Here is a 13,053-nt window from a genome sequence, read left to right on the forward strand (position 1 = left end):
TGGTCAGGTCTACATCTCTTTAATTAAGAAACATACACAAAAACACATGCACACACACATGCCCACCAACATACACATCCACACACACATGGCTGTAGAGTCCTGCTGATGGCTCTTGTGCTTTTCCCAGTAAACAGATATGTGCATCATAGCAGGTAGCCTAGCGGTTAAGAGAGTTGGCCAGTAACCAAAAGACTGCTGGTTTGAATCCATGAGCTGGCAAGGTCTAAAATCTGCCATTCTGCCCTTAAGCAAGGCAGTTAACTCCCAACCAGAACTGCTCCCCGGGCGCCGATGACGTCGATTAAGGCAGCCCCCCACACCTCTCTGATTCAGTTCGGTTGAATGCATTCCGTTGTGCAACTGACTAGGTATCCCCCTTCCCTGAGGGGAAATGAGAGAGATTTATTCCTCAGGATCACCATACAGCACAGAAATACTGTGACCCATCCTGGAGCTGCTTCCTCCTCCTCTCCTCTGCTCACCCACCTTCACAGAAGGAGGTGCAGCGTGTGTACTACTCAAATACTGCTTTGTTTCTATCTACAAGCCATTAGACTGCTGAACACTTGAAGTGGACTGGCCACCTGGCACTGACTCTCTGCACCTTAGCACACATGCACACACCCACACAGACATGCACTCATGCACACACCCACACACACATGCACTCATGCACACACCCACACAGACATACACTCATCCACACACACACATTCATGCTACGCACACATATCACACATACCTTATTATTTTTGCTAAATAATATAATTAATATTTGCTAAATAATTAATATTCTTATATTTTATTAGTTCTTATTGTTGTTCCATTGTCAAGAAGGAACTTGCAAGTAAGCATTTCGCTGTATGGTGTATGCCATGTGTATCCTGTACATACGACTAATAAAACTTGAAACTAGCATAAAGCTTGGCTATCCTCAGAAGGGTACAAGCTGTGTGAGTGATGTGAATCTGTTGGATGTGTCATGTTATATCACAATGAAATTGAAGACAGTAATAGGTACTGTACACATGTTATGTAATATTTTCCCCTCCCTCAAATAGTGACTGAAGCAGGGCCTTGGATGGGGTTTGGAGAGGACCCTCCAGTTGGAACATTGACATCACTAATGGAAAAGTACAAAATAACAGAGGTATAGAGAGTAAGAAAATAAGAACTTCCTGCCTTTGGAACAGGGCTAGTCTACTGCATTTTGGGCCCTGGGACACCTACTTACAGCAGGGACCCCGAACCACAAAAAATACAAATACAAATAGATTTTGGGGGGAAAACAGCTAACTTCCTGCATTTCAACACCTTGGGCAGAGAAAAATGTGCAGTTTTCTAATGCTATTCTACACATTTTGCCATAAGGTTGAAAGAAAATGTTGCCAATGCTTATGACGTGTTCATATGCTATCTGGGGAGCCCCTGACCTTCCGTGGTCCCCCATCCCAATTATTATTATTTCCAATCAAATAAATTCAAAGGGATCTTGGGCAAATACTTGAGAATTATATGATATGATATATTCTGATATTAATTGAATATTCTGTTCAATAAATTACCAGGCTTGGAGTGGAAAATTAGTTTAGTTCATCTGGAGAATCAGGAATGGGATTTTTAAAAATACAGCTTTAGGTTACACCAGAGAGTATGTAGGCCTACAGAAAACTCTGCTGCAACCAAATACTGTACAACCCAGCTGTACTTGTTGGGTATCAATTGATGGTGTGACACTTCCACCTAGTGACGAATTCAAAATATTCACTGACTCAGTGGAGTATAGGACACACTCTAAAGACAGGTGGCTAATTGATTGACACCCTCTACCGGGACATTGGCACATACCCAAAAGCTATTTACAGCCGACGACCTATAGCCTACAATAGCAACAAACATTTGTTGTATAAACTCTAATTTAGTCTACCCAAGTTGAAACATGAGAGCTATTAAGGAATCCCTAGGCTATGTCTGATAGAAAATGGCTCATAGCCTTGAACCTACTCTTAGTATGAATTAAAGCCAAAGCTGAATGAACAACACTAAATTAATTGTATTTTGGACATATAGCATGACCTACTAATGAGTGTCATCGAGGCCAAAAATGCATAATTGCAACAAATGCACTTATCCAGGAGGTTTCCTCACACATCGATGCGTAACAGCAGAGAGGTACCCATTTGTCATGCGCGTTCAAAAACTCCTCTCTTTTTCCTTCCGAGTGGCTTCCGCATTCGCCTATCACTCAACGAAGCTGAATGAGGGATACGGTGGATGTTGATTATCTCTACCATACAAAGGGGCCATCGGTCTGTCCAGTCAGTGCAGCGGTCCCTGTAGTGCAATACCCGCATGCGCAGTGCCATCAGGCTGGTCGGGTATCCTATAGATCTTAAGCGATGTGTTTCAGCAGCCAGCACGGACCTCATACATGATTTCGTTGGGATAGATTTCCGCTTGCCTTTGCATTTTTGCCAAATTTGGGGTGGATGTCTAATTGTCCTTATAGCAGTTTTGGGGATCAGCGGCTATAACGGCAGAATACGAACATTTAAAGGCGTTGTCCATCACATTGCACCGGATGTCAGTACACGCAACTAAATCTCGAGAAGGTATGTAGATATGTATTTTTCTCCATAATGAAATGGTTAATACAGAAATGCAGAATCGCGTGCTTAGGCTATCATTCTTTAAATAGGTTATTTTGTGAACAAATTAGTGCACAGCCTTGGAAAGTGTAGGCTTAGTCTTTTTTCATTAGTTATGCTTTGAGGAATTGAACCGTTCGTTACCTTCTCTTGCGTTCGTTTTCTTTATGCTTATCTGCCATCCATTTTGGCTGAATTCATATCATCATAGTTCTGTATTTTTATAAGACAATAAACTCAGACAGTGCTTAGACAATTTCATCACTTATTCACCCTTACTCTCTCCGGCTGCTCTCTCTTCCTAAGAAACCATGAACTTCTATTATGTGAGCATGCATGACAGTAGCCTACATAGACTCAGTGGAAAGGAACTTGCACGATGTTAGACTATGATGGGTGGCATATAGGAAGGGATTGGATGCAGCCTATAAAATGTGTCTATAAAGTGTTTAGAGACTATTTTGGTTTAGTTTTCCCAATATGCTTTTGTATAAACTGTTAATCACATAATGTCCCATGTTCAGTCAACCACTCTTTGAAAATCCGCCATGCGCCATATGTGTGAGCGCAAATAAGGGTCTAGTTCATAGGGGCAAGTTATCGCTTTAAATGATGCCCCTGCGAATGTGGGTCGCTTGGCGTTTGGATTTACGTCTAAGCTCGTAGAGCAATTGGATTTAAGCCTCTTGATCGCACCGCGCAAAACCTGCTGACACACGCGCCCCGGTTCTTTGTGTGCTCTCATGCCCGTTTCCACGGGCGACCGGGCCTATTTGGGTGAATTTTTTTCTCTCTCTCCCATCCTCCCATTTCCTCTTCCATTTTGAAAACGAAACTTAACCCCCATTGTCAGTGAATGTGTATTTTTTCAGGTTCCCCCAAACTCCCCAATAAGTTTTCACAAATGAATTAGACCTATTATGATCTATAAGCCAATAAGATGATTTTAGTGTGTGGTTTACAACATGTTATAAACTGGGTGGTTCGAGCCCTGAATGCTGATTGGCTGACGGCCGTGGTATATCAGGCCATATACTACGGGTAAGACAAAACATTTATTTTTACAGGTCTAATTACGAAGGTAACCAGTTTATAATAGCAATAAGGCACCTGGGGGTTTGGAATATATGGCCAATATACCACGGCTAAGGGCTGTGTCAAGGCACTCCGTGTTGCGTTGTGCGTAAGAACAGCCCTTAGCCGTGGTATATTGGCCATGTACCACACCTCCTCGGGCCTTATTGCTTAATTATAACACTAGGCCTCTGCATTCTAATTTGCGGGCATTGTCATGCTGAAACAGGAAAGGGCCTTCCCCAAACTGTTGCCAAGTTGGAAGCACAGAATCGTCTAGTATGTCATTGTATGCTGTAGCATTAAGATTTTCCTTCACTGGAACTAAAGGGGCCTAGCCCGAACCATGAAAAACAGCCCCCAACATTATTCCTCCTCCACCAAACTTTACAGTTGCCACTATGCATTGGGACTGGTAGCGTGCTCCTGGCATCCGTCAAACTCAGATTCGTCCGTCGAACTGCCAGAGGGTGAAGAGGGATTCATCACTCCATCCAGAGAACACGTTTCCACTGCTCCAGAGTCCAATGGCGGCAAGCTTTCCACCACTCCAGCCGACGCTTGGCATTGCGCATGGTGATCTTAGGCTTCTGTGCGGCAGCTTGGCCATGGAAACCCATTTCATGAAGCTCCAGACGAACAGTTCTTGTGTTGACATTGCTTCCAGAGGCGATTTGGAACTCGGTAGTGAGTGTTGCAACCGAGGATAGATGATTTTTACGCACTACGCACTTCAGCACTCGCCAGTCCCGTTCTGTGAGCATGTGGCTGAGCCATTATTGCTCCTAGAAGTTTCCACTTCACAATAACAGCACTTACAGCTGACTGGGGCAGGTCTAGCAGGGCAGACATTTGATGAACTGACTTGTTGAAAAGGTGGCATCCTTTGTGTTGTCACGTTGAAAGTCACTGAGCTCTTCAGTAAAGCCATTCTACTGCCAATGTTTGACTATGGAGATTGCATGGCTGTGTGCTGTGAGTGTGGCTGACTTAGCCGAATCACTAATTTGAAGGTGTGTCCACATACCTTTGTATACATAGTGCATCAACCCACTTGACATCAAAGAGAGCACACCAGCTTTCTGGTAGAGAATGTAGTGATGAGTACTAAAATGTGTACTGTATGTTGTTCTCTGGTCTTTTATACACCCATTCAAATAAGGCTTTAGTAGCACACATTTAGGGAAAGGGGGATACCTAGTCAGTTGTCCAACTGAATGTATTCAACTGAAATGTGTCTTCCGCAATTAACCCAACCCCTCTGAATCAGAGAGGTGCGGGGGGCTGTCTTAATCGACATCCGCGTCTTCGGCGCCTGGGGAACAGTGGTTAACTGCCTTGCTTAGGGGCAGAACGACAGATTTGGACTTTTAAATTAGTTTTTATACTGAACAAAAATGTAAACGCAACATGCAACATTAGGCCCTAATCTATGGATTTCACATGACTGGGAATACAGATATGCATCTGTTGGTTACAGATACCTTTAAAAAATGGGCCTCACAGTGGCCTCAGGATCTGAACATTCAATTCTCTGCTAACAGCTCTGGTGGACATTCCTGCAGTCAGCATGCCAATTGCACGCTCCCTCAAAACTTGAGACATCTGTGGCATTGTGTTGTGTGACAAAACTGCACATTTTAAAGTGGCCTTTTATTATCCCCAGCACAAGGTGCACCTGTGTAAGGACCGTGCTGTTTAATCAGTTTATTGATATGCCACACCTGTCAGGTAGATGGATTATCTTGGCAAATGAGAAATGCTCACTAAACAGGGATGTAAACACATTTCTGAACAAAATTTGAGAGAATAAGCTTTTTGTCCGTATGGAACATTTCTGGGATCTTTTCTTTCAGCTCATGAAACATGAGACCAGCACTTTACATCTTGTCTTAGAACATGTGTATGGGGGGATGGGTAACCACAAAGACCTACTCTGTCCACACTGATCAGTTGTTTAGTCCTCTTTTAGATCTGTGCAATTAGTGTGAGGCTCGAAATAAACCCTGCACTAACAGTTTAGACCAGGGAATGTTCGTACGTATGGGTGATCCATGTGCTGAGTTTGGCAAACTCAGAGTTTGAACTTGATGTTAAAGGGATTCTTTGGGATTTGGGCCATTTTTATATCTCTAAGTACAGTACAAAGGAAGTTATAGGTAGTTTGGCGAGCCAATGCTAACTAGCATTAGCTCAAAGACTGAAAGTCTATGGTATCTGCTAGCATACAGTACCAGTCATTGAGCATACGCTAGTTACTACTGGTCTCCGTTTTTTGTGTACTAGGTCAGCCACTTCTGTACTAGGTCAGCCACTTCTGTACTAGGTCAGCCACTTCTGTACTAGGTCAGCCACTTCTGTACTAGGTCAGCCACTTCTGTACTAGGTCAGCCACTTCTGTACTACGTCAGCCACTTCTGTACTAGGTCAGCCACTTCTGTACTAGGTCAGCCACTTCTGTACTATGTCAGCCACTTCTGTACTACGTCAGCCACTTCTGTACTATGTCAGCCACTTCTGTACTACGTCAGCCACTTCTGTACTATGTCAGCCACTTCTGTACTATGTCAGCCACTTCTGTACTACGTCAGCCACTTCTGTACTATGTCAGCCACTTCTGTACTATGTCAGCCACTTCTGTACTACGTCAGCCACTTCTGTACTAGGTCAGCCACTTCTGTACTACGCCATCTGTTTCATATGTTATGTTTGGTCCTGCAAAATTATTTTATATTTATATACAGTATCAGTCAAAAGTTTGGACACACCCACTCATTCAAGGGTCTTTCTTTATTTTTACTATTATCTACATTGTAGAATAATAGTGAAGACATCAAAACTATGAAATAACACATGGAATCAGGTAGTAACCAACAAAAAAGTGTTAAACAAATCAAAATATATGTTTTATTTGAGATTCTTCGAAGTAGCCACCCTTTGCCTTGATGACAGCTTTTGACTGGTACTGTATATACAAATATATATATATATTTTTTGTATGATATGTTACAAATACAATTCGTACAATATGTTATGAATTTGTTGTGCTTAAATAAGATCCCGGACTGCATCTTTAACTTCATCAACATTACATTAAGGTTTTCAATTATCTAAAGGGGCTTAAGACGTTCGCATGCTTCCCAGCTGAAACAGTTTGGTAGAGTTCGTGCATATATTATGATGACATTTTGTGAAGCTTTTGTTCGTTTTGGACTTCAGTGAGGGTTTTTCCGGCTGTTCGGGCACACACATTTCTTAACCTCTTCGTTGGTGATTGGTCCACACTAGGGATTCTTCAATAAAGTCTTTATTGTCATTCAACGAGAGAGACGACTCATTTTCATGCACATTCTTTCATAGAAAAATACTGCACCAAAATTGCCCAACAATTATCTCTCGGGCAAAAACGGCAAAATGAATGACAGATTTCTTTAATTATCTTCGATTAATTTGGACTATTTTGAAGACTGGCTACTCTCGTTCTCTCACTGCAGCATAAGCAGGACCAAATCCAGACGTAGGCATGGAAGCTGTCACCCACTTTATGAATGACACGGTAGAGTTCTACAGATGGAGCCTTACTATAGCAGGTGAGTTAGTGCTGATTTCTCTCACATTGCAGGGACAGTCTGCTAGTCTAACCACACACACAAGCAAAAACTCAGGTACACATGGTTGCTTGTGTGTGTGTGTGCAATACAATACACTATTAGAGCAATTCGGACTACTGCAATTAAGTATATCCTCCAGACACCATTGGTGCAACATTGTGTAGTCATACATTCAGATAGGATTCAGAGTCATTCTTTACATGTGTGTGTCTGTCATATGACACCTGCTGACATTAACTTTCCTGTCCCTCTCCCAGACAAGCGAGTGGAGAAATGGCCGATGATGTCATCGCCTGCCCCCACCCTGGCCATCAGCTGCATGTACTTGCTCTTCCTGTGGGCGGGGCCTAAGTACATGCAGAATCGCGAGCCTTTCCAGCTAAGGAAGACCCTCATAGTGTACAACTTCAGTATGGTGATACTCAACTTTTACATCGCCAAAGAGGTAACCAGCTCCATTCCTTTTACACCAAGTCAATAATGGCATGTTCCATTTCTTTTCAGGCCATTGTCTATTTGGTTCCCAGTCCCTGTCCCTTCAGTGTGTACAGATTGGAAACGGCTTCCCACTGGGCACACACTCATTGAATCAACATTGTTTCCACATAATTTCAACAAAATGACATTCAACCAATGTGGAATTGATGTCTGTGCCCAGTAGGTTGATCGGTGATAGCAATATGACCCCTGCTTTAGGTTAATCTATTGTTCAGCAAGGTTGTGCCATCAACGAATGGCTGATGTAGCATGCCATGTACCAACCCTGCCTGAATTCAAAACTATACTCACATACCATACCTAGGACTGCACCTGTCAACCATCCACTACATTAAAACAGTTGAAGTCGGAAGTTTACATACACCTTAGCCAAATACATTTAAACTCAGGTTTTTCACAATTCCTGACATTTAATCCTAGTAAAAACTCCCTGCCTTAGATCAGTTAGGATCGCCACTTTATTTTAAGAATGTGAAATGTCAGAATAATAGTAGAGAATGATTTATTTCAGCTTTTATTTCTTTCATCACATTCCCAGTGGGTCAGAAGTTTACATACAGTCAATTAGTATTTGGTAGCATTGCCTTTACATTGTTTAACTTGGGTCAAACATTTCGTGTAGCCTTCCACAAGCTTCCCACAATAAGTTGGGTGAATTTTGGCCCATTCCTCCTGACAGAGCTGGTGTAAGTGAGTCAGGGTTGTAGAACCCCTTGCTCACACACGCTTTTTCAGTTCTGCCCACAAATTTTCTATAGGACTGAGGTCAGAGCTTTGTGATGGCCACTCCAATACCTTGACTTTTTTGTCCTTAAGCCATTTTGCCACAACTTTGGAAGTATGCTTGGGGTCATTGTCCATTTGGAAGACCCATTTACGACCAAGTTCGAACTTCCTGACTGATGTCTTGAGATGATGTCTTGAGATGCATCTATTTTGTGAAGTGCACCAGCAAAGCACACCCACAACATGATGCTGCCACCCCCGTGCTTCACGGTTGGGATGGTGTTCTTCGGCTCCCCCTTTTTCCTCCAAACATAACGATGGTCATTATGGCCAAACAGTTTTTTTGGGGCGGTTTTGGAGCAGTGGCTTCTTCCTTGCTGAGCGGCCTTTCAGGTTATGTCAATATAGGACTCGTTTTACTGTGGATATAGATACTTTTGTACCTGTTTCCTCCAGCATCTTCACAATGTTCTTTGCTGTTGTTCTGGAATTGTACACCTCCAATTGACTCAAATTACGTCAATTAGCCTATCAGAAGCTTCTAACGCCATGACATAATTTTCTGGAATTTTCCAAGCTGTTTAAAGGCACAGTCAACTTAGTGTATGTAAACTTCTAACCCACTGGAATTGTGATACAGTGAATTATACGTGAAATAATCTGTCTTGTAAATAATTGTTGGAAAACTTACTTGTGTCATGCACGAAGTAGATGTCCTAACCAAAACTATAGTTTGTTAAAAATACATTTGTGGAGTGGTTGAAAAACAAGTTTTAATGACTCCAATCTAAGTGTATGTAAACTTCTGACTTCAACTGTATATATATAGTCCTTTTAGACAGAGGAAATAGGGTCTAGGGCACAACTCCAGTCCCCGACAGCTGCAGTGCTGCTGGTTTTCATTTCTCCCTGGCATTTGCTTCCACATCCCCGGCCCCCCCAGGTGTAAATTGGTCTCTGTGGCCCTTGAGGTCTGGTGGTGTGTAGATCCTCCAAAAGGCTAAGGGGCCGGCTCTGAGTACATGTGTGGGTATGAATGTCGGTATAGCGTGATCCACTGCGGGCCCTCATTGGGAGTTCCGATATTTTTGTGGCCCCCACCCCAATCAAAGTTGCTCATTCCTGGTCTAGAGGAAAGGGACAATCTCTAACATTTTGTTCCTAATGTTGTGTCGCTAACTTTGTATCTCTGTGGCCTCAGCTCCTCCTGGGTGCAAGAGCAGCGGGGTACAGCTACCTATGTCAACCTGTCAGCTACTCCAACGACGTCAACGAAGTCAGGGTGAGCAAACATGACACCCTACACTCTTTTTCTATTCATTTTGTGAAAAGGCCAAGAGCCGGAGCTTGTCTGGTCATTCTGTTCATGAGCCAGCAAAGACTGGAATTGTTTGCCTTCTAGCCTTCTAATTTATACAGATTGGGTCTCCTGTATTTGAGGTGTAGAGTGAGGTCCAGCTTTAGCAGCATGTGGTTCTGTGTAAATCTAAGCAGCCGTACTGTAATCCTATTGTTAGGTTAAGTAGACTATCACTCTATTTGTGTGTGTGTGTGTAAGAGATAGAGAGAGGGAGAGGACAGAGGGGGCGTGACCTTTTGCATTAAGGGGAGGAGTTATTAGGTCTCACCACGTCTGAACCCACCCATAGCATGATGGCGTTACTGAGGGACAAGAGTGACACTCAGGGCACTGTGGCACACAGCTTCTCTCTCTCTCTCTCTCTCTCTCTCTTACTCTCTTTCTCTGTGTGTGTGTGTGTCATTTACAAAGGGATACGAGAGAGAGAGTATGTTGGTGGGGGTTGTAGTCTGACATACAAGAGGTTGAGCTCTACTTACCTTTTAGGCTTGGGAACAAGCCAGCAACAAGCCTGATACAACAGCTATCCTCATGTATTAGCTCTTACTGTACCACCCCCTTAACAAAACACTTTCTCTACCAGACCACAGGCTAACCTGCCATGTCATTCACCAATGACTCCTTTCATCGTCATCACAATCCCCTATGAAAAGTGTTGACCCTAACATTGTTGACTCTGACCGTAGATTTACAGAGATGATCCAGGTGAAGTTATCTTTGATCTTGGTCAGGATCCAATTGAACCTTATTCCCAACTTCAGTGACTTCAATCGATTCAATAATTGCAATAAAATGTATTTGTGCGTGTGAGGGTGTGTCCTTGATGCATACATGTGTGGGTGATGCATGATAATGAGTGTGTGTGTGTGAAAAGCAAGGTGGCTAGCGGTGTTATCCATAATCTCAACCCCGTGAAATCCATCAAATCCTCTTGAATCCTCTTTAAAGTGTTTCAGGAAATTGGCAATCTTCATTGTCTTTGAGTTTTGAGTCCTTAAAACCAGATGGATTTGAGATAGCTCACTCCCTCCCTCTTCACGTTGGCAGATAGCGTCTGCTCTGTGGTGGTACTACATCTCTAAGGGAGTGGAGTATCTGGACACGGTGTTCTTCATCCTGAGGAGGAAGTTTAACCAGGTCAGCTTCCTCCATGTCTACCATCACTGCACCATGTTCATCCTCTGGTGGATCGGAATCAAGTGGGTCCCTGGAGGACAGTGTAAGTACCTAGGGGTACATTGTGTGTGTATACATATATATATATATAGACAGACATTTTCCCACCTGGATAATCTCCCCCCAGCACTGTCATACTGTTCCGACAGGGGCGATGACATACCATGCTAACATACACTCACAAGCTGCCTGACCTGTATCCCCTCTGAACTACCTTTAACCTATATCGCTCTCACAGCGTTCTTCGGAGCCGGCATAAACTCATCCATCCATGTCCTGATGTATGGATACTATGGCCTGGCCGCTTTCGGACCCAAGATCCAGAAATTCCTCTGGTGGAAGAAATACCTGACCATCATTCAGATGGTAAGTCTCCCTGTTATTGTGGCCATAGCACAGCTGTTCAGGTAGTGTGTGATTGATACTGATACACATCTTTGCATATCAAAATATATTTCATTGTTTGGAGTGTGCAGTCTGACTCATTGATCAGGGATTATGTTGAGATTATTACATTCCGATTAAGCATGTCAGTTAAACATGTGTCTTGTGTACGTCACAGATCCAGTTCCATGTGACCATCGGCCATGCAGGCTACTCCCTCTACACTGGCTGCCCTTTCCCCGCTTGGATGCAGTGGGCCCTTATTGGCTACGCCGTCACCTTCATCATCCTATTCGGCAACTTCTACTACCAGACCTACCGGCGCACCCCACACTCCGCCCCCAAGGCGGCCAAATCCGTCACCAACGGCATTTCCACAGCAACCAACGGCTACAACAAGTTAGAGGAGGTAGAGGAGAACGGGAAGAAGCAGCAGAAAAAGGGAAGAGTGAAGAGGGAGTGAGGAGGAAGAGGAGAGGACGGAGGGAGCTTCTGTCAGACCAATAGGAGGACCGTGGGGTGAAAGGGCAGGGGAGGTAGGGGAGGTAGGGGGTAGGGGGGTCAGGGGTGAAAGTTCAAAAGGCAGATGGGATTCCACCACACCCCTGCCCGTGCAGGATGTTTTGAGGATGTGAATTGTGACCAACTTGCTGGTGAAGGTTTGTGTGTGTTGTGTGTGTGTGTGTGTGTGTGTGTGTGTGTGTGTGTGTGCGTGCGTGCGTGCGTGCGTGCGTGCGTGCGTGCGTGTGTGTCTGTGTGTGTGTGTGTCGGGGGATTGGTGAGGTTTGGGTATGGGGGGATAGGGGTGGGAGGAGGGTGTTGGTTGTCTATATAGTAGTTATTTTTTTATAATATAAGAAAGTCGCTGCTCTTCATGTAGAGTCTGTGCTCTGTCTCTTTACTTTGGGGTCCTGGTCAAAGATAAGACCGTAAAAAGACTACAACACAACCACAGAGACCACAGGGACTCTGACCACAGGGACTGTTTCCAACCAAAACTCCACCCATTTTGTACTTTTATTCGTTTAACTAAATGCTGATGTATTTTTTAGCATTGTAAATTAGATTCTATGAAATTTGTACCAAAGAGGGTTTATTTTGCATTTGGGCGATGAGTAAGAAAAAGACTGGTGGAACATTGTTAAGGATTAAACATGGTTTTAGGGAACAGGAGCTGTTCGCAATTCTATTTTTGTTCCTCTCTATGTGTCGCAGACACAATTGTGTCAGTACTTAAGTACCGGTCTACCTGGAACACAGACTAACTGCAAGCCCCCTCTGCCATACACACCTGCCCTAACGTACATAATATAAACAAACACACACATTCCTGGAATGTGTGTCTGTGAGAGAGATTGAGGGAATGATGTGCACATTGAATGCATCATAGTGAATCTATAGGGGGTTTGGGTGGGTAGTCATATGTGCAAGTTGTTAGTATATCATTATGGAGTTTGGGTGGGTAACATACTGTACATGCAAATAGGCTGACAAACACCTTTACTGCTAACTGAGGGTTTATCTATTTGTTTGGTTATTAAATTGGTCCTGTGCTTTGATATTGTTCTTTTTG

The 13,053-nt window shown here is 43.5% G+C and overlaps 1 protein-coding gene across 1 annotated transcript; it reads left to right on the forward strand.

The window, feature by feature from the left end:
* Positions 1–2,239: 2,239 nt before the first annotated feature.
* Positions 2,240–12,027, forward strand: LOC115107850 (very long chain fatty acid elongase 4-like). The gene is made up of 7 exons (XM_029631532.2): positions 2,240–2,615; positions 7,220–7,315; positions 7,594–7,781; positions 9,762–9,842; positions 10,968–11,139; positions 11,335–11,462; positions 11,659–12,027. The coding sequence occupies exons 2-7, from the start codon at positions 7,249–7,251 to the stop codon at positions 11,941–11,943; spliced, it is 921 nt and encodes a 306-aa protein (XP_029487392.1). The 5' UTR covers positions 2,240–2,615; positions 7,220–7,248; the 3' UTR covers positions 11,944–12,027.
* Positions 12,028–13,053: the final 1,026 nt, after the last annotated feature.

The sequence above is a fragment of the Oncorhynchus nerka genome, linkage group LG24, assembly GCF_034236695.1.
Source record: "Oncorhynchus nerka isolate Pitt River linkage group LG24, Oner_Uvic_2.0, whole genome shotgun sequence".
NCBI lineage: Eukaryota > Metazoa > Chordata > Actinopteri > Salmoniformes > Salmonidae > Oncorhynchus > Oncorhynchus nerka.